At 40.9% G+C, this 20507-nt stretch overlaps 1 protein-coding gene across 1 annotated transcript in view; it reads right to left on the reverse strand.

Moving 5' to 3' along the window:
• Positions 1-6621: 6621 nt before the first annotated feature.
• Positions 6622-20507, reverse strand: part of cyp20a1 (cytochrome P450, family 20, subfamily A, polypeptide 1) — a 46487-nt gene continuing 32601 nt past the window's right edge. Inside the window, exons 7-13 of the mRNA XM_073046686.1 lie at positions 19445-19560; positions 16482-16536; positions 12536-12656; positions 10976-11087; positions 10636-10700; positions 9125-9214; positions 6622-7649 (exon numbers count right to left, since the gene is read on the reverse strand). Of these exons, the coding sequence (XP_072902787.1) occupies positions 7499-7649; positions 9125-9214; positions 10636-10700; positions 10976-11087; positions 12536-12656; positions 16482-16536; positions 19445-19560 (710 nt within the window). The 3' untranslated portion in view covers positions 6622-7498. The remainder of the gene's footprint in view (positions 7650-9124; positions 9215-10635; positions 10701-10975; positions 11088-12535; positions 12657-16481; positions 16537-19444; positions 19561-20507) is intronic.

A 20507-nucleotide genomic window follows, 5' to 3' on the forward strand; every position in this document is an offset into this window, starting at 1 on the left:
TTAGATTGAATTTAACTATCTCAAGCTTGTTCCCAATTTTCAGAACTTTAGACGCATGCTAGAAGAAAAAAATCAGTAAATTAGTTTATTGTAAAGAACAATGCCCAGGAACTGAAAAGTCTAAAAAAGTGGTGGATACAACCCAATGCATCACAGACAAAACCCTCCCCTTCGTTCAGCATATTTACAAGGAAAACTGCCATAAGGAAGCAGCATCCATTATCGAGGACCCCCACTGGCCAGGAAATGCTCTCTTCTCACTGCTACCATCAGGTAGGAAGTATAGGAGCCTTAGGTCCCACACCACCAGGTTCAGAGACAGTTATTACTCTACAATGATCAGGTTCCTGAACTAGCATGGATAACGTCACTCACCTCAACAGTGAACTGACTCCACAATTTATCGACTCACTTTCAAGGTGTCTACAACTTACGTTCTCAGTATTATTTATCTCTTTTTACTATTTGCACAATTTGTTTTCATTGCACATTTGCTACTTGTCAGTCTTTATGTATAATTTTGCATAGATCTTAATGTAGTTATTTTCCTGTAAATGCCTGCAAGAAAATGAATCTCAACATAGTATATAGTGACATGCAGTATACATACTTTGATAATAAATTTACTTTGAACTTCAATAGTGGAAACTATTTCAGAGAATGAGCAGTCCATGGCTGAACAAAAATCTTGCAGGTGCTGTAAAGAGCAGAAAATAACATGTTAAGCAACATCTGCGGGTAAAGAAAGAGTTAATGGCTCATGTTGATGCCTTTTCAATAGAACCACCATGCTTGCAGATCTCAGTCTTTTATGAATAGAAATTTATATGTTTGCTGCAAATGTAAATTTTGGTATACTATGTTTTCAAAAGGTAATGTACACAACTCCAATATTTACTTATTTAAAGCAATATGAAGTTCTAAAACATGGTTACAGGAGTTGGATGAGCTTCACTCTCTACTGTAGATGGCTACCTTCTTCATCTCCCATCTACACAAGATGATGGGCTTGCTTTTAAGCACAGATGAAAGGTCTTTCCACCACTCCTTCCATGATCATCACTCATGGTTAGTATTGGTATCATTAGCTCAACATACCACAATTTCAAAAACATACAGTAGGATGTTACAAGAAGGGCCATGTATAGATAAGAATGAACTGTGACAGCACTAGAACTACCCAAGTCATTTTAAAACAAGTTATAGTCTTGACAGATTCATATAAATTTAGATAACAAAACTTATCTTGTGCAGTAAATTGTATTTAATTCTGCATTCTATTCTTTAGAGCGACTTTAGTGAGGTTACAGTAAAGATTTGTTGCAATAGTTCTATGAATGGACAGCTGGTTATTAGACTGGGTAGAGAAGCTGGAATTATTCTCTCATTCTGTAGGAAGACTAAGAAGATACTTGATACAGAACGTTGAATCACTTAGCTGAAGTAAAGCAGAGGCAACACAGGAAAAAGCATCACCTCCTCAATAAGATTAGCTTTATTTGTCACATATACATTGAAACAGCAGAAGATACAGAGAAATGCTTTGTTTGTGTAAATGACCAACAGAGTCCAGGATGTGCTGGGGGCAGCCCTCGTGTGTTGCCGTGCTTCTGGCATCAAATATAGTACGCCCATCCACTGTAGTTTGGAATGAGCAGATTGGAAGTTGAATGCACTACCTCATTGGATGACGGCAATGACCAAAAGGTGATAGATGAACAACTAAAAGAGAATTAACTGTAGAGTTACAATGAAAAAGTAACAGATTGGGACAAATTAGGTTTTTTTTTAAAGATCCTGCACGGATTTAATGGACTGAACAGGGTACTGTACAATTCTATTATCTTAATATACACATTTTCCAATTACCAAATCCATATAAACAGATTAATTAACTGTTTAATGAAGTCTCTAACAAAAATTGCCAGTGTTTGATTGATGATCAGCAGGGACTCTGTGGGCTAAGGAGCCCAGTTCTGTGCTGTACCACACAACCTATCAACCTATGACAGTATCCTATTTTGAAAACTCTGAGAACTAATTTCCCAAGATCTACACCTCATCTTGCTGCCATCTCAAGTTGCTTGCAAGTTTCATTTGGTTAATTTAATGCTGCAGCTAAAAAGAATTAGTCCAAAGGATAACTAAGACTTCCAGAACTAATGCCACTTCATCAAAAATCTTTTCTTCCTGAATCTTCTGATATTTTTGAATATTAGTTATTTAGTATTGTTCTAATTTAATTCACAATTGTTTTAGTATTTACTCAAGAAAACCCACATCTGAATTACTGAATTACACATTCTATACTATTCTCTATTTTAATTTCAATAATTTTGATCAGAACTAGTTCCATATGTGAATGCTTTGAATAAAAAGTTTGAATAGTTGTTTGACATTCATGTACTTTCATTCTCTTGAGCCAGAAACATCTTTCATGTACTTATGTCTTTGATATGACTCATGTTTGAGCCTCATTCTTCAAACTCCTTGCATTATGTATTGTACATACTGGTTACTTCATAAGAAACAGATCATATCTGCAAACACATAGATAATACCACACTTATTGTCAAGTACAAGTTTCTAAGGACGGACATGGGAAGGTAGTGGCAAGGCATTAATGATTAAGACTCTTCTCATTACTCAGCACAGATAAAGCTATAACCATATCCAAGAGAAAACAATGAATTAGTTATCATTAATTCACCTTTTTTGCCAGCTTGTACATACTGTAGATCCATGATTGAAATCCTTTAAGAAGTCCCCTAATGATGTATGTATCATTCAAGTACACAAATGATTGATGAAGAGTCTTGGATTGAAAATGTTAACTGTTTCTCTTTCCATATATGCTGCCCAACTTGCTGAGTATTTATTAATTTTCTATTTCTATTTCAGATTTCTAGCATTTGCAGATTTTTAATGGCTTTTTTGCCCAAATACTTCTGATGATACTCTTCTGAGGTCTATTTCTTTCTACAGATCTACAAATTATCAGCTCTTATACATTTCAATGATGTCTAACTCAGTACTGATACTTGGAAAATACACTGAGTCACTATTTTAAAGAAATTTAAAGTAATTAAATATGTACGAGAAAGGACACGGGGGTTAATTGCTACATTCGTTGCTCAACATATACAGTGCAAAAGCTGCAGCAGTTATGTCCAGGCTAAACAACAGCATGTGGACCAACAGCAAAATATACAGAGAGCCAAACCCCAAGTCTACCAAGCCTATATCCTTCGTACTCTTAGCAAGGTCAGTCAACACTGCAAAGCAGGTATAAAAACTTAACAGAGTATTTACAAGGTCGAAGCTTTATGAAATTCTTTTGTCTCCTTCCATTTCCGATGAATGGTCCTCAAACTGTACGGTTACCACAGATGCAGCTTGACCTGCTAAGTATTATCAGCAGTTTTTATTTTCAATATTGTTTAAAAATCTAGCAGGCTGGGAGTGTTAGATGTGCACATATTGTAATTGCACATTATCCTGTCATGCAATTGACAATTCAAGGAAGCCAAGATCGAAACTCTAGATATCTTCCTTCCCTTTTCCTAATGATTATGATTCTTTTATATCATGCCAAAGCAGTGTCTTTGTCTCCATGCCATATTTAACCATATCAAGATGATCCAAACCAACTAAATGTTATGACTGTAAAGGTGGATATAAAGTATCAGCATTGGGGTTAGCAAATCACACAAGGGAAACTGAATCTGGTTCAGTGATAAAGCAAATCAAAGTGCAAATAATGCATGTCCTGGGCCAGAAGCTTCCTGAACATGAGTCCTATACAGACATGTTCTGTTATTGTGCAACTTTTGTTTTAAGTACAGAAACTATTCGCTTGTGTAAAATGGAGCAAAAATCATCGCTGGAGGAACTCAGCAGGTCAGGCCAAGGGATGGTCAATGTTTCAGGTCGAGACCCTGCATCAGGACTTGTAAAATGGCTTCCCTTGCTATTTCTGTATATCCTTCCTACTTCTCCATCTAACAATTGGGTTTTGAGATTTGTTTCTTAGGATCTGGCTTTAACTATTAGGCTTTAGACATGCGAACAGTGAAACCCAAGGCCCAGGAGAATAGCTACAGCTGTACTGCTGAATGGGATCATGCAACAAGTATCCAGTCTTGCTTTAAAATTCAACACAAACACCACGGAGGAAGTGATGCTATAAAAGACAGAGTCCAAAGCAAATCTCTCCTAGCCTGAACCTTTCCAAAGGAGTATCTCTTCAGTATCTCAGTTGCAAAAGTACACTAGGAACTCGCTCAGGCTCCACCTAGAAGCAGCAACATTACAGGAGAAGCAAGGGAACATTTAGGGAGTCAATAAGTGAATACACCCAATCAAAGGGATAAATTAACATACATCCCAGTTAAGGAGAGTGATAGAGGGGTGCAGGTTGAACGTAAATAGATCATGGTATTTCAATTGTCCATTAAACATACTTAATGCAAAAACAATACTGAATTGTAATAAAAATACTATTATTTTCATTTTTAAATGAGCCCCAAAGCTATTTTTCCACAATACACACAGGTTTCTATTTGCTAATTTTAAGTATCAATGCATCCTAGTCCCCTGTTTTCAGATTGAGATTCTAAGGCCAATTTTGATGGCAGCAGAAGGGATCTGGCAGACGTGGATTGAAACAGGCTGTTTTCTGGCAAAGGGATGCTTAGTAAGTGGGAGGCTTCAAAAGTGAAATATTGCAAGTACAACATCTACCGGGTATATGTTCCTGTTAGAATAAAAGGCTAGGCTAACAGGTTTCGGGAATCTTGGTTATTAAAGAACACTGAGGCCCTGGTGAAGAAAATGGAGGTGCACATCAGGTACAGGCAGCTAGGAACAAATGAGGCGCTTCAGGAATGTAAGAAACACTTAATAGAGAAATCAGGAGGGTGGCATGTTAGCATAGCAGTTAGCAGAATGTTATTATAGCACCAGCACCCTAGGTTCAATTCCACCGCTATCTGTAATAAGTTTGTATATTCACCCTTGACTGAATAGGCTTCTTCCAAGTGCTCCTGTTTCCTTCCGTATTCCAAAGACGCACAAGTTAACTTGGGTAGAATTGGGCAGCAGGAAAGGCCTACTAACATGCTGCATCTCCAGGTAAATAAATAAATAATAAAAGACGACCTGAGATTGCTCCAGTGACATGGTGAAAGAGAATCGCAAGGGGTTTCTAAAGCTCTATTAAGAGCAAAAGGATAACAAAATTGGTCTTTTTGACCAATTTTGACCAAGTGTGGTCATCAATGCACAGAGCCAAGAGAGATGGGGGAAGACCTTAAATGAAATTCTTGCATCTGGTTTTCCTGTGGTAGACGCAGAGACTAGAACTGAGGAAAAAAAGTGGTGAGGTCATAGACTCTATTGGGATTACAAAGAGGAGGTGCTGACTATCTTGAGGCAAATTATGGTGGATAAATCCCTAGGGCCTGACAAGGTGTTCTCGGACCTCGTGGGAGTCGAGTGCAGAAACTTCAGGGGCCTTGGCAGAGATGTTTAAAACATGCTTCAGAATAGATGAGGTTCTAGAAGACTGCAGGATAGCTAATGATGTTTTCGTTGTTTAAGAATAAGCCAGGAAATGATAAGCTGATGTCAGCTGTGGAGAAGATTTACACAGTGAACAGAAGTGGTCTGAGGAGTGCGGCAAACAATAGCCCCGAATACAGATCCACACTTCCTTGAAAGTGCCATTATAGGCAGACAGGATGCTTTTAGCACATTGGTCTTCATAACTGAGGGCTTTGAGTATAGTTAGAATGTGTACAAGATGTTGGTGAGGCTGAACTTCGGAGTATTGCGTGTAGTTCTGGTCACCTACAACCTCAATAACTTGATTTCCTGGTCTGTATCAGCAGCCCATCTGTGATATTAACCAGCTTGTTGCTTTTTTAAAAATTTCTTCTTTTTGTTTTCTTCTCTGGGAAGAAAGGACACACCCAGCCTGATTTGCCAGGTTTGTCTTTCTGATCTACATTTGCAACCCTTCATCCTTGTGCCTGTGTTCTCACTTTCTAACTGCTCCCATTCAGTCACTGACCAGATGACCTTGATTAACTTATCCCCATGGTCATCTTGGCTTTACTCCAGAGACACCCTCCTCCCAGCAGCTTAACAAGAAGCTTCTTTTGACTCCTTCCCAGTTCTGATGGTCTTTGACTGGAAGCACTAATTCAGTTTCTCTTCCAACAGATGAGGCCTGATCTTTCGAGTATTTCAAGCATCTTCTACTTTTATTTAAGAATTCCAGCAACTGCGGTTCTTTTTCACCATCAAGTTATCATATCATGCGGGACTGTTCTCTGCTCCTAAGCCCCGAGCTCAACCACCTCCTCCCTCCCACTCAGAGACCAACTAAGCACCAGGACCACACACCTTCAGGACTTACTAACCTCCAAAACTCACCCATAACCCAGCACCAACTTTCAACTCAAGTAACTTCTGAGAATGGACATGTGTCATGTCTACATAGGTCTCAGCTTGTTGGATCGCCACAGTGGACTCAGCAGTGAAGGTAAAAGGCTTAAGTACTTTACAGGCATGTATTGTCAATGAAGAGTTCTGATCTCATGAAAAACATGACAGAAATGTATTTTCTCCGTTTATTGATAAATGATTATGGAAATTCATACAGCGTGCTCTTGATATGTACTGGTCTCATGACAACTATATCAAATGCAATGTCCCACAGTGTTTTCAAGGAGAGATTTGTTCCCTTTTCAGACAGTGAAGACTCGCTGGGATACTGCAAGCATGGATTTCCTGTGGGCACCGGGTGTCAGAAAAATACTTCGATTGGAACTTTGGCTGCATTTTTACAGCCGCACTCCTCTAGCTGGATTCCTGCCCAGGAATCTGGAATGGGATCCCTGACCAATTGTTCTATTAACTAAGCTGGAAGTAGGAGGAGGTGCGCTGAGGCCAAGGTCAACTAGCTCACTTGGACCACCTGACTTGGCTTTATCACTGGAAACGCAAGGCAAACATATACTTCAGATGGGCTGATCTCTCCGTAAGACTCACCGAAGCCCTGATCACAAAAGTAGCTGCGCACCCCAATCTGACCTTGTTCTATGCTATTGTGCTCATCATGATCGAGTTATGTGTCATCACTTCTTCTCCACTCTTGCTCCTCAAAACAGATAATTGTTTCCCAGCTCATTGTGCATGTTATACTTATGAAAGTTGCAAGGATCCCAGTTTTAAAAAAAATAGTGCTGATACAAAGAGATATCTTAAGCAGGTCTCACTGCACTAATCTTTCTGGTGATGAGACTATTACTTTATGGTTAGCTTCAGGCATTTGTAGTGAGAGGTCAGGACTTGGAAGCTGAATCTGGAGTTTTCTTGGTGCATGAGTACTGTTTCTGGTGTGAATCTTAACAGCTATAGCTACATCCTACCAAAAATGTTCCCTTTCCATCAGCACTCGCTCTCTCCTTAGGCAGGTGAGTTTAGGGCATGCCTAGGTTCTCTTGCTAACAGTGATCCAAGCCTCCTCTTTCGGGGTAGTTACGAGGTCATATTTCATTTCCACCACCTGGCCTTCCACGGGGTGCAGGTTCAGCTTCTTGATCAGAGTGCTCAACATAATTGTAGCCACTGTGTAAGCAAACCTACCAGGAAAGATAATAAAAAAAGAGACCAGGATCAGCAATGGTGCAAGTGGGTACAGCAAATTTACAGAGCTATAGAATTCATTTGCTACTCATACTTCTGACTACAAACCCTCTCCAACTGAACAAGTGCTTTTGCTATCTCCTTGTTTTCATTTGCATCACACCTTTGGGAACTAGGAAGGAACAGCAGCTTTAAGAATTACATTAGAAGCAGAGTAACAGAGGCAATATTATGATATCAGAACTCATGCTGTGCTGCCATATGAAACAATGATGTTGTCATAAATTCACGGGATGTGTGTGTTACACTTGTGGGCTGCCCCCAGAACACCCTCGAGTGTGTTGGTTGTTAATGCAAACAACTCATTTCACTGTTCGTCTCAATGTACACACGACAAATAAACAAGAATCTTGAGAGCAAACACGAGGAAATCTGCAGATGCTGGAAATTCAAACAACAACTCACACAAAATGCTGGTAGAACACAGCAGGCTAGGCAGAAACCACACTAATGATATCAGATTTACAACTGGTGAAAGGCCATTCAGCACATTTGATACAAGCCCATGCTTACACTTCATGAGTATTTTCCCACTTCTCTTAACCATTCTTTTTATTTATTTCTCCTTTATGGGTTAATCTCACTTTTTTCCTTTCTCAGCTAATTTGCAGCAATAATGTATTCAATACTCCTTTCAATATTTTTATTTGGGAAATTATATTCAGGGTTTAGAGGATGTGTTACAAAACTCCAAAGAACAACAGAGAAAACAGAAGCCCACGGATGACACGTCTACCAGGGCACAGGTTGATGGACATTGCTTCATCTTCCAGTTCATCTCACAAGGGAAAATGTCTCACAGAGAACCCAGATGAAGTACACCCTTAAAGGGACAAGTAGCAAGCTCAATTTACTCCTTGGCAGAATTTTGTTAGTAAGTGCTTTACAATTTAAATTCACAAACTCCTAAGGGAACAAGGTATCTTTAAACATTTGGAACTATTGTAATCTTTCAGGTGGATATGGAAGATCTGTCGGCATTATTTTGAAGAGGGAGATTTCCCTAGTGCCATGGCCCATATTTAGCCCTCAATTAACAATATTAATTAAAAACAGATGAACTGGTCATGACTGTTTAGGAGTGCCTGCTGTGCATAATGTAGCTGGCATCTTCCTGCACTACAGTGATTACACATCAAAAAGAAACACATTGATTGTGAAATACTTTGGAGAAATCTGACAATGATTAAATTCAGGCACTTTTTTGACACATATAAAGAGAGATGTTTGTTACAAGTCATAGAACAGTTTGGTCTTAAAAACAAAGGAATACTCAGGAGAATTGAATCCAACTTCTTCATTTGGAGCTTGGCTAAACTGAACTCATTTACTCTGACCAATCACAGGGTAATGGAGAAGGGTAAAGCTTACAACTTGAACCTATCTGGTACAAAGTCCCTTATTACCTTACCTGAGTTCTGGGCATTCCTGACTTCCAGAAAATCCCAATAATGTAAACTGTTTCTTGGCTGCTTCATCATTAAACCTTTCAGGATTGAATCTGCAGAACAACAGGATACGAGTTTCAATTAGGACAGATTTTCTATCTGATTAACTCATAAAATTTTACAGATTAACATGTGCAGCACAATTCTGAGGTTACTTAAAGACAAGCGATGAAGATAAAGACAAAGAATGGTTGGTGCGTGGAATGCACTGCCTGAGTCAGTGGTGGAGGCAGATACACTAGTGAAATTTAAGAGACTACTAGACAGGTATATGGAGGAATTTAAGGTGGGGGGTTATATGGGAGGCAGGGTTTGAGGGTTGGCACAACATTGTGGGCCGAAGGGCCTGTAATGTGCTGTACTATTCTGTGTTCTATGTTCTATAAACATACAGTCCTATGCACATTTTCACTGGGATGCATTACAGTAACACCTTGATTTTTAATTGACTTGGAATTGGTTTATTATTGTCACCTGTATCAAGGTAGATTGAGAAGCTTGTCCTGCATACTTTTCATACAGATCAACTCATTACACAGTGCATTTGAGTTAGTACAATAACATAGTGCAGACTAAAGTGTAACAGTAGTGCAGGTAGGCAATAAGGTGCAAGATCAATACGAGGTAGATTGTGAGGTCAAGAGACAATCTTGTTGTAAAGTTCACACCCCATTTTTCAAAAGTATCTGTTACCTTTCCTGTTCCATCAAGTAATTTCCACCAACTCTATGAGATAATGGTATTCCAGAAGATCAAAGCTGGAGTGATGCTGTGTATGGCCAAGGTACTATTCAAATTCCCCTCTGCCTCTCCTTTCTTCAAGTCACTGAAGATTATCTAACATTTGTCAATCTTTCCTCATCAACTCCTTCTGCAACCCCTCATAAATTATTTTGGCAAATATCATTCTTGAAGTCTTTGAATGTATTTATTCTATTAGTTCATCCAAAATGCACAAATAGAAGCTGCTGTTGTTATTCACAATATTACTTCAGTAATAAATATCAATAAGTTGTAGGCCAAAAAAAGATCTCTGGGGTAAACCAATTGTTACATCTTGTCAAATAAAGGACCTTCAAACCTACTTCTAACTTGAACAACTTATGCTCCTATGTTTACAAACAAAGAGTATTTTGTTGCGTTGTATCTACTTCAAGTTGAGTTGGATTTTTGGAGAACATTGCAAATGGAGAGTTTACTGTATCAAATACTATGCTGCAGTCCACAGACAGTGTTTGATTGGATAGTAAATATCTCTGCAATACATCAATCCACCTTGTTCCTGCATCAGAGTGTTGGGTCAGGGTAGATGATGCTTTATACTGTGTCCGAGCTTAACTGTTACTGACTCAGCTTTGATAGTTATTGACTTGGAAGATTTTTTCCCCCCAAAGCTGACAAGCGTCACTTTATTGAAGACAAAAATTCACACAACAGACAGAAAGCAAGCACAATCACACGAGTAAGATGATACCTGTAAGGTAAGTGCCACGAAGCGTCATCCTGAAGCACTACTCCCAGGGCGTAAATAACAAGAGTCTGAGGAAGAGAAGGGTGCAGGGATGTGAATGACACAGATGAAGCTGAACAGCTGGGGAGGGAAGGAATTGGTAGTGATTCACACGAGGTCAAGTATCCACTCCATCTCTTAACCAGGTTTTATGTCTCTCCCCACCGCCCCATAAACATACTAAAACTACATGGGTGAGCATGGAAGTGCATTCCATAAGGAAGGGGGCATCTCAACACATAGTGAGCAAACAGAGGGTGAGAAATCAAGCAGAATTACTATTGTCCCATCACTCCTCCCTTACCTCTTTTGGGATGAGGTGTTGATTGATGCTGCCCTCCAATTCCTGGAGACGAGCTGCAACTGGGGTCAGTTTAGCTGTTCGGACTGTCTCATTTAGAATCTGCTGGCAGTACCTGTGCCAGACGACAAGACTGGTTATAACTGCACCACGCACACCTGCCTTTACATACACAGAAATCTACTACAGGTTGAAACTCTCTAGTCCACAGCTTTGAATCTAGTATTGATCTGTACCAATCAATGAATTCTATGGTTTAAGATCTAAAACTGCCTAAGCCCATTCACCATGAAGGATACTCACCACGTAGATGTCTTCGCCTCATTACTACCAGAGAGGATTGCACTGTACTGATGGGGCAAAACAATAAATTTCACGACATATGTCAATGAAAATAAATCTGATTCTGATTCCAATCAATACTATTTTGTGGCTAAGTAACCATCCAGTGCAACTTTTGCAATCTCAGCCATCAGTATTTCTAACTTACAGAAACTTCAGCTTACATAGTTTTCAGGCACTAAAGTGATAAAAGGAACATTGACTTTATTTCCATCCATAAATGTTGCCTGTCCTGCTGAGATACTCAAGCATTTTGTGTATGTGCTCAAGATTTCCAGCATCTACAGACTCTCTTGTGCCTAGTTTAGAATAAAAGTTATCCTTGCTCAGAGGGAGATGATCAGTGGCATTTTCTGTAGTCACGCACCAGTCAAGTCACAAAGTGCCGGACTAGGGAGTTTCAACTAGTATAATCCTTTCACTTTAGCAGATATCCTGAAACAAACCCAAGACCTATGCAATGGGATGCCATTTACCTAGTCCCAATAACTGGTTAACTGTAATGAATAAACGATTGTAAAAACATTAGAAAACAGTAAAAACTGTCTTGCAATAAGACTATACTGTACAATATGAACCATTAGTGAAAAGGATTATTCCAGCTATGAACCGTCAGTGTTTGGACAAGGAAGTGGGAAAATAATCTGGGATTTCCAGATTTGTCACTGTAAATTGATCAGGACTTTTGCCCCGTGACTCCTGGAGTTAGTGACAATGGAAATCATTCAGGGCTTCTGTGACTGATCCTCTAGATTGGCCTGCTCCAAGTCACTGGCCAGTAGATAATGATGACTTAATGTAGAACTAATAAAAATAAATGGTTAAAAACTAAAATGAATTTAAGACCACAAAATATTTAGAAATATAAAGCATATTTTCCCCTTTCTTCATGTAGCCATTATTTCAATGAGTTGTCTCTTGGATCCTCTGGCAGGTCCACACTGCTTCAATGTTGGAGAGCACATTGTCCAGCATAAACACTGGATGAGCTTCTCTTCTATTGCTGTACATTGCAGCAAGTCAAATGGTGAAAAGCAACCAAGAAATGGAGTTTGGCCAGAATATTTGGAATTTCATGTAGGAGTACTGAAACTTACTGGCACTTGTGCTGAGAAATTCAGACAGCTCCATATTGAACTGTAGGCCTTTCCAACAAAATCCCATCTTGTCAGCTTTTTATTGGTGATAAAAAGGAGACCGAATGCAAAAATCGACACATACCTTAGTTCCTGCAGCTTGTCAAAACTTAGTGGGCCCTTCCCAAGAACCTGGTTTAGTTCTTGATATAGCTTCTCCTGCACCGATTTGGATGTGGCCAGAAAATATGTGGCCCAAATACACACTGTGGAAGAGAAATCTATATAAAACCTGATAATTTCAGACAGTGGATATCGACACTGTGTAGGTTTGAAAGAGACAACAAGTAGGTGGGAGAAAACCATAAGATATAGGAGTAGAATTAGGCCATTTGGCCCACAGAGTCTGCCCTGTCATTTCATCATGGCTGATCCAATTTTCCTCTCAGCCTCAATCTCCTGCTTTCTCCCCGTATCCCCTCATGCCCTGACCAATCAAGAATCTATCAAGCTCTACCTTAATTATACGTAAAGACTTGGCCTCCCCAGCTGCCTGAAAAGAATTCCACAGATTCACCACACTCTGGCTAAAGAAATTCCTCCCCATCTCAGTTCTAAAAGGACGCCCCTCTATTCTGAGGCTGTGTCCTCTGATCAGAGATTTTCCTCCCATAAGAAACATCTTCTCCACATCCACTCTATCAAGTCCTTTTACTGTTCAATAAGTTCCAATGAGGTCATCCTCATTCTTCTGAATTTCAGTGAATATGGGCCCAGAGGCATCAAACACTCTTCATATGACAAGCTGTTCAATCCTGGAACCTCTCTACTGTCAACTCATTCTTTCTAAGGGGCCCAAAACTGCTCACAATACTATAAGTGATGCCTCATTAGTGCTTTATAAAGCCTCAACATTACATCCCTGCTTTTATATTCTAGACCACTTGAAATGAATGCTAGCATTGCATTTGCCTTCCTCACCACAGACACAACCTGCAAATGAATGTTTAGGGAACCTTGCACAAGTACACCCAAGTCCCTTTGCGTCTCACTTTCTTGCATTTCCTCTCCTTTAAGAAAGTAGTCAACCCTTTCATTTCTTCTACCTGTAAGGGGATTTCTTATTGGTGTAAGGGGGTTTCTTTTTCTTTGTTACTGCATATGTTAATCAAAATGGCTTCTTTGTTTTGTTAAAAGTAGGAATGCTTCTTTGTTATGATAAGTGCTTTCTCTGGCAGTTTGTTTGGGTTAAAATTACTGATAAGAGAATTGTATTCGTTTGTTAACCAATTGGGATTAATGTTATTCTTTCTTCTAGGTCTGTAAACTATTGGCGGGCATTTTGGGGAGTCGGTGCAAGAGGGTGAGAGAGAGAGAGCACGCGGTGCTGTAAACTGGGTGACAGAATGGATCCCGAGCGGGGGTCCAAGGCCAGGAAGTTCGGCGAGGAGAGGGGACGAGGACGGACGTGCTTGGTTGATCACTTCGGGTGGTCCTGAGCTACAAGTCGAGGAGTTTGGAGGGGATCAAATGGTGGCCAGAAGACTTTGTTAATTGAGTTCCAACGGTTGTGCACGAAGTGGTTTGGACTTTGATAAGTTTTGGCGCCTTTTCTTTATTTTATTTTCCTTCATATATACTGTATCGTTATTAATCACTTAGTTCTAGTAAGATCTATAAAGCGTAATCATTTAATCACATATGGTGTACTGTCTGTTATTTGGTGAGGTGGGGACATCACACAGCATCTACATAGGCTGATTATCCAGTTTGGCGGGGCCGAAGGCTGCTCCCCCTAGACGGAAGCAAGCTGAGCGAGCCTGAGGCGAGCCAGGGGGCTACATACCAAAGTGCATGACATGGCCATACACTTCCCGACACTATTTCATCTGCTATTTCTTTGCCCATTCTCCTAATATGTCCAAATCCTTATGTAGCTCCTCAAAACTACCTGCCTCTCCACCTGTCTTCATATCGTCTGCAAACAAAGCCATCAATTACATCATCCATATCATTGACATATAACACAAAAAGAATCGGTTTCAACACAGACCCTGTGGAACACCACCAGTCGCTGGCAGCCAACTAGAAAAGGTTCTCTTTATTCCCACTCTTTGCTTCCTGCCAATCAGCCACTGCTTTATCCATGCTAGAATTTTTCTTGTAATACCATGGGCTTATAGCTTATTAAGTAGCCTCGTGTGTAGCACCATGTCAAAGGCCTTCTGAAAATCCAAGTACACAGCATCAACCGATTCTCCTTTGTCTATCCTGCTTGTTATTTCTCCAAAGAATTCCAATGGATTTGTTAGGCAAGATTTTCCCTTGAGGAAACCACGCTGACTAAGGCCTATTTTATCATGTGCCTCCAACTACCCTGAGACTTCATCTGTAATAATTGACTCCCACATCTTCCCAACCACTGAGGTTAGACTAACTGGCCTAAAGTTTCCTTTCTTCTGCCTCTCTCCATTCTTGAAGAGTAGAGTGACATTTGCGTTTTCCAGTCTTCTGAAACCATTCCAGAATCTAGTAATTCTTGAAGGATCATTACTGATGTCTCCATGATCTTTTCAGCCACCTCTTTCAGAACTCTGAGGTGTACACCATCTGGTTCAGGTGATTTATCTACTTTCAGTTTCCCAAAAACCTTCTTTCTATTCATGGTAACGTCACACACTTTACCACAGGACAGTGAGCATATAAGAACTGCATGGGGCTGAGGAGGAGATCTGTATGCCCGAGGTTGTGAGAAACTCAAGAATGAAAGGTGGATTGGAGGAAAGATGGAGGAATTGACAATGAAGAAAAGGGGAAATCAAGTTTCCTGAAGAAGAAGGAATTGGTGGTGAATGAGCTCAATAGAGTAAGAGCAAAGGAGCTGGAGGGAAGCACACAATATAAAAGGGTAAATGAAGAGGAATGCTGCAGAAAGAATAAAACTGTTTAGGATTAGCAAAATAGCGTAAAAATGGGGAATCGAAGTAACAGATGAGAGATATAAGCAACAATCTTGTACCATGAGCTTGCTGGGACTGTTCAATTAATTTTCTAAAAAAACTATAGTAATTTTTTGAAGTAGTAATAAGGACAACAATCCACAAGTGGCAAATCTTAACCCATCACAAAGCAGAACTACTCGGGGACACTAGTGTGAAGCACTTACTTCATTCAAGGGAAATGTTTCGACTCACTGACACGGAAGAGTAAAACACAAATACACTTCCAAACACAAATACTACGACATTATACTGTGAAAGCCTTTTGGACGGCTTGCTACCTTAAAAAAGTGGGACTTCACCTATGAGTCTGTTGGGGTCATCTACGATATCCAGTGCTCTCGGTGTGGCCTCCTGTATATCGGTGAGACCTGATGTAGATGGGAAACTACTTCACCAACCACCTACGCTCCATCCGCCAGAAAAAGCAGCATCTCCCAGTGGCCACTTATTTTGATTCCACTTCCCATTCCCATATGTCAGTCCATGGCCTCCTCAACTGTCGCGGTGAGGCCACGCTTGTGTTGGAGGAACAAAGCCTTATATTTTGTCTGGGTAGCCTCCAACCTGATGGCATGAACATCGATTTCTCAAACTTCTAGTCATGCCCCCCCTTCACCATTCCCCTTTCCCTCTCTCACGTCATCTCCTTGCCCACCCATCGTCTCCCTCTGGTGCTCTTTCCCCCTTTTTCTTTCTTCCATTGCCTTCTGTCCTCCCCTGTCAGATTCCCCCTTCTCCAGCCCTGTATCTTTCACCAATCAACTGCCCAGCTCTTTACTTCACCCCTCACTCCCACCCCCAGTTTCACCCATTACCTACTAACTTGTATTTTTTCCTCACCTCCTCCACCCTCTTACTCTGACTTCTTTTTCTCCAGTTCTGATGAAGGGTCTTGGCCTGAAACGTTAACTGTTTACTTGTTTCCATAGATACTGCCTGGCTGCTGAGTTCCTCCAACATTTTGTGTATGTTCCTTGCTATCTTCAAGTTTTACATAAATGCAAATTATGATTTCTGTTTTGCAGAATGAGACTCATGATCACGTGTGTGTCTTCTACTGCTATTCTGTTTTGAGAAGGTGGTACTTACAATTTGCTGTAATCACAGTTCCAGACAGTGAGAAGATCATACTGTCCTCCAGCACCTGGGGAAACAAACAAAGCTTTCACCACAACCTTCATACACAGACGTGATCTGAGTTTGCTTACAGATTAACACTACCAATGTTTCAGTTGACTCATCAGGAAGGATGACCACACAGGACGGGCAACTGGTGACAAATTGCATAACAATAGTTTCCAAGTGACTTCAGGCTGTGAACAAATAATCTGACCGGCACTGATGAGAGCTTATGACCAATAATGACATCAATTCGTCCTGCAGACAGATATTATTTACAACACTCTCCACACCACTGACCCAGTGGTAAGATAAAAAAGATTAAAGATTGGCTCTATCTCCACATGTATACTGAAACATACAGTGAGATGTGGTGTTTGCGTCAATGACCAACACAGTCCAAGATGTGCAGATGGCAGCCCACAACTCACTAACCCTAACTCGTACGCTTTTGGAAGGTGGGAGGAAACCGGTGCATGTGGAGGAAACCCATGCAGTCACAGGCAAAAGGTACGAACTGCTTACAGACAGTGACGGGAACTGACCCCCATCCTATAGCTGGAGCTGTGAAGCGTACATAGAACAGAGAACAATACAGCACAGGAACAGGCCCTTCAGCCCACAATGTTGTGTCGAACCAGCTAAAATATAAATAAAAAACACCCAAAAACTAATCCCTCCTACTGATACAATGTCCATATCCCTACATCTTCTTCACATCCATCTGCCTATTTAAAAGCCTCTAAAGTATTTGTCTCTACCACCATACCAGGCAGTACAGTCCAAGCATCCATCACTCACTCAGTAAAAACTTACCCCTTACCTGCCCTTTGAACCTACCCCCCTCACATTCAATGCATGCCATCCAGTAATTTGCTCTGCTCCAATTTAAAAATCTTTCGCAAGGACCATATCAATCCTTATCTATAGGTATCCTGGAAGTTAAGGATTTGTGATCATAGTTCCCTAACTGCTCACCCACTGGAAAGTCAGTCACCTGGCCAGGCTCATTATCCAACAGCAGGTCCAGTACAGCTTCTCCTCTCCACAGACCATGCACATACTGATTTAAGAAACCCTCCTGGATACACTTAACAAATTTTGCTGTATCTAAACCACTATGAAGGGCCTAGTTTATATTAGGGAAGTTGAAATCCCCCCTGAAAACAACCATATTATTTTTACACATTTCCTTAATCTGATTCATATCTGTTCCTCAATGCCCCAGTGGCTATTGATGGGGGAGGGGTGTCTGTATTACAATCTCAGTATGATTGCACCCTTCCTATTCCTGAGTTTGACCCAAGTGGATTCAGTGTCTGAACACTCCACTTTGTCTCTCCTGAGTGCAGCTGTGATATTGTCCCTGAGTAGTAGTGCAATCTTTCCCCACTTTTACCTCACTTCCTCCTCTACCTTCCCTAAAACTTTGAAACTTGGTATATTAATCACCCATTCCTGCCCTTCCCCAATTTTCAAAAATGGCTACACCATAGTTTCATGTACTGAACCATACTCTAAGTTCATCACCCTTACCCATAATACTCCCAGCATTAAAATATATACACTTCAAACTATCCAACCCATTATACCTGCTATTTCAACTTTGCCTTTCAACACTTTCCCTAACATCTACCTCCCAGTCCAATCTTTCCATTACTGATCTGGTTCTCTGGTTCCCAGCTCCCTGCAAAACTAGTTTAAACCCTCCCGAGTATCATTAGCAAACATCCTGGCCAGGATATTAGTTCCCCTTCAGCTCACGTGCAACCTGTCCTCTTGCACAGGTCACTCCTTCCCCAGAAAAGAACTTGAAACCCTGCCCCCTGTAACCACTCATCCATCTGTGCTATCACCCCAATCCTACCTGCACTAGCCCGTGGCACAGGGAGTAATCCAGAGATTACTACCTTGGAGGCCCTTCTCTTCAGCCACTTTCTTAACTCAATATATTCACTGTGTAGGACCTCTTCTCCTTTTCTGTTTATGACATTGGTGCCAACATGTACCACGAACTCTGGCTGTTCAGCCTCACTGGCATCTGGTGGGGGAGGGGTGGGGGTAGCAACACACCATTCTGGTGTCTCTTTTGCAGCCAAAGAATCTCCTGCATGTCCCCAGAACTATCAAATACCCATATAACTACGGCAATGCCCAACTTTATCCTTCCCTGTTGGTCTCAGAGCGGTCCAGAGTGCCACCAGTTTGGCTGCAGCAGCCGTGCCCCCATCCCCGCCCGCCCCCCACAGTAAAACTGATTCTCCCACCCAGTGATGGGATAGGGGGGTCCCAATCTGAAGTACTTCTCATAGTAATCGGCTAAGGTTTATCCCTGTGGACTCTCCCCCTTGACCTGTGAGTCTGTGGCTGATTCTCCTGCAGGGTGATGAGTTGTGTCTCCCTCGTGCACTGTTTAACATATCCTCTTCTAACATGGTTAAACATCCAAAGCTTTGTCCCTAACAAAATCTGGTGCTGTACTAAAAAAATACACTATTTGCCAAAGTCTGGTTAAAGAGTAAAGCTTCATGAAGCATTGTAATGGAATGGTTCAGGGAGGGAATTCTTGAGTTTAAACAGATACACAAGCAGCCAGAATTGGAAGCGCACAGAGGTAGGGATGAAGGGGCCAGTGGAAATTGTTCTATCACATAGTTGCCCCGGCCAGCCACTCATACAATCATAACCTGTCCAGTAAACAGCAAAATGAACTCTCCACATCCTTTCCTGTATCGGGGAACAACCCACAGCTGCACACACGACAGACAACAGCCCACAGTCTGTCCTGAATTGTGTCTGCCCAGTCTTCCCACAGCCAGGGCCATGACAGATGAAAGCAAACCCCCACAAAAGTTGCCTGTCCCACAACAAACATCAGACTACAACCCACCCTGCGACAGGCACTCACCCCTCGCCTGCATTGCCACCTGTACCTGTTTCTCACTTGCGTCACCCTGCAGCAAGAAATCCATGAACACTTGGCGACTGGTGCTTTCCCCCTTCCTCTCCTTTGCCACCTTCTTCAGTGTCGCTTCCATTTCCCCAAGAGCTAGTAAGAGAACAGAATTTGAAAATAATAGCATACTCCAATAATCAATCAAACTCAATTAAACAGATCTATTGGCCCTTGAGTCTGCTCTGCCATTCAGTAAGATTACAACCGATTGTGGCCAAACTCCATACAGCACCCTTTCTACTAATGGTTGCATTTGCTTCAGTATTAATATATCATTTCATAGGTTGAACACCCAGAAGTACAATCTAATCAGAGCTTTATGCAGCAATGGCATTAATTTTCTTAACTTGCCCTCTAGGTTTAAAGGGCTGCATTCCACTAGACTTCAGGTTTATCTTCCATTCATATACCTGTATTCTGAAAATTCTTTGAATCTTCACAATTTCCACTTTTTCACATTTACCTGCCCAATGTGATAACCTTACACTTGCATACAATATAAATCATTTACTAATGTCTTAATTTATTAATATTTCTTCAAATTTTGATGCTTTCAAATATACTGCTTACAAGGTTTCCTCTCCTCCTGCTCAACAAATCTTACTTTGGGATTTTAAATAGAATGGATCATTGCAACCCCTACACCGTTTCTTGTAAACGAACGAAGTGATTGCTTGTATTTCCCCAAGCTTTATCTTTAGCAACAGACTCTCACGAGGGATTCAGGCAGAGAGATACATTCTTTAGACGCTTGAGGTTTACTTGCTCCTTTCTCGTAAACAGATGCAAGAAGATTCGGTTTATAGTTCCCTGGTTTCCATCATTCACCAGGTTTTTAAAAAAGACAAAGGAAAGGTCACAAAAAGCACAGGCAGAATCACTTGCATGATTTTGAACATGCTCATTGTGAGAATGGTCAGTTACTCAGCGCTAATGTTATGGAACAATTACATTTTGTGAGGCAATGTTTGGCAGAAAGCTCATCCTTGCATTTAAATTGAAACCGAATTGACTTTATTTCTTACATCCTTTACATACAT

This window comes from Hemitrygon akajei, chromosome 5 (assembly GCF_048418815.1).
Source record: "Hemitrygon akajei chromosome 5, sHemAka1.3, whole genome shotgun sequence".
NCBI classification, from domain to species: Eukaryota; Metazoa; Chordata; class Chondrichthyes; order Myliobatiformes; family Dasyatidae; genus Hemitrygon; species Hemitrygon akajei.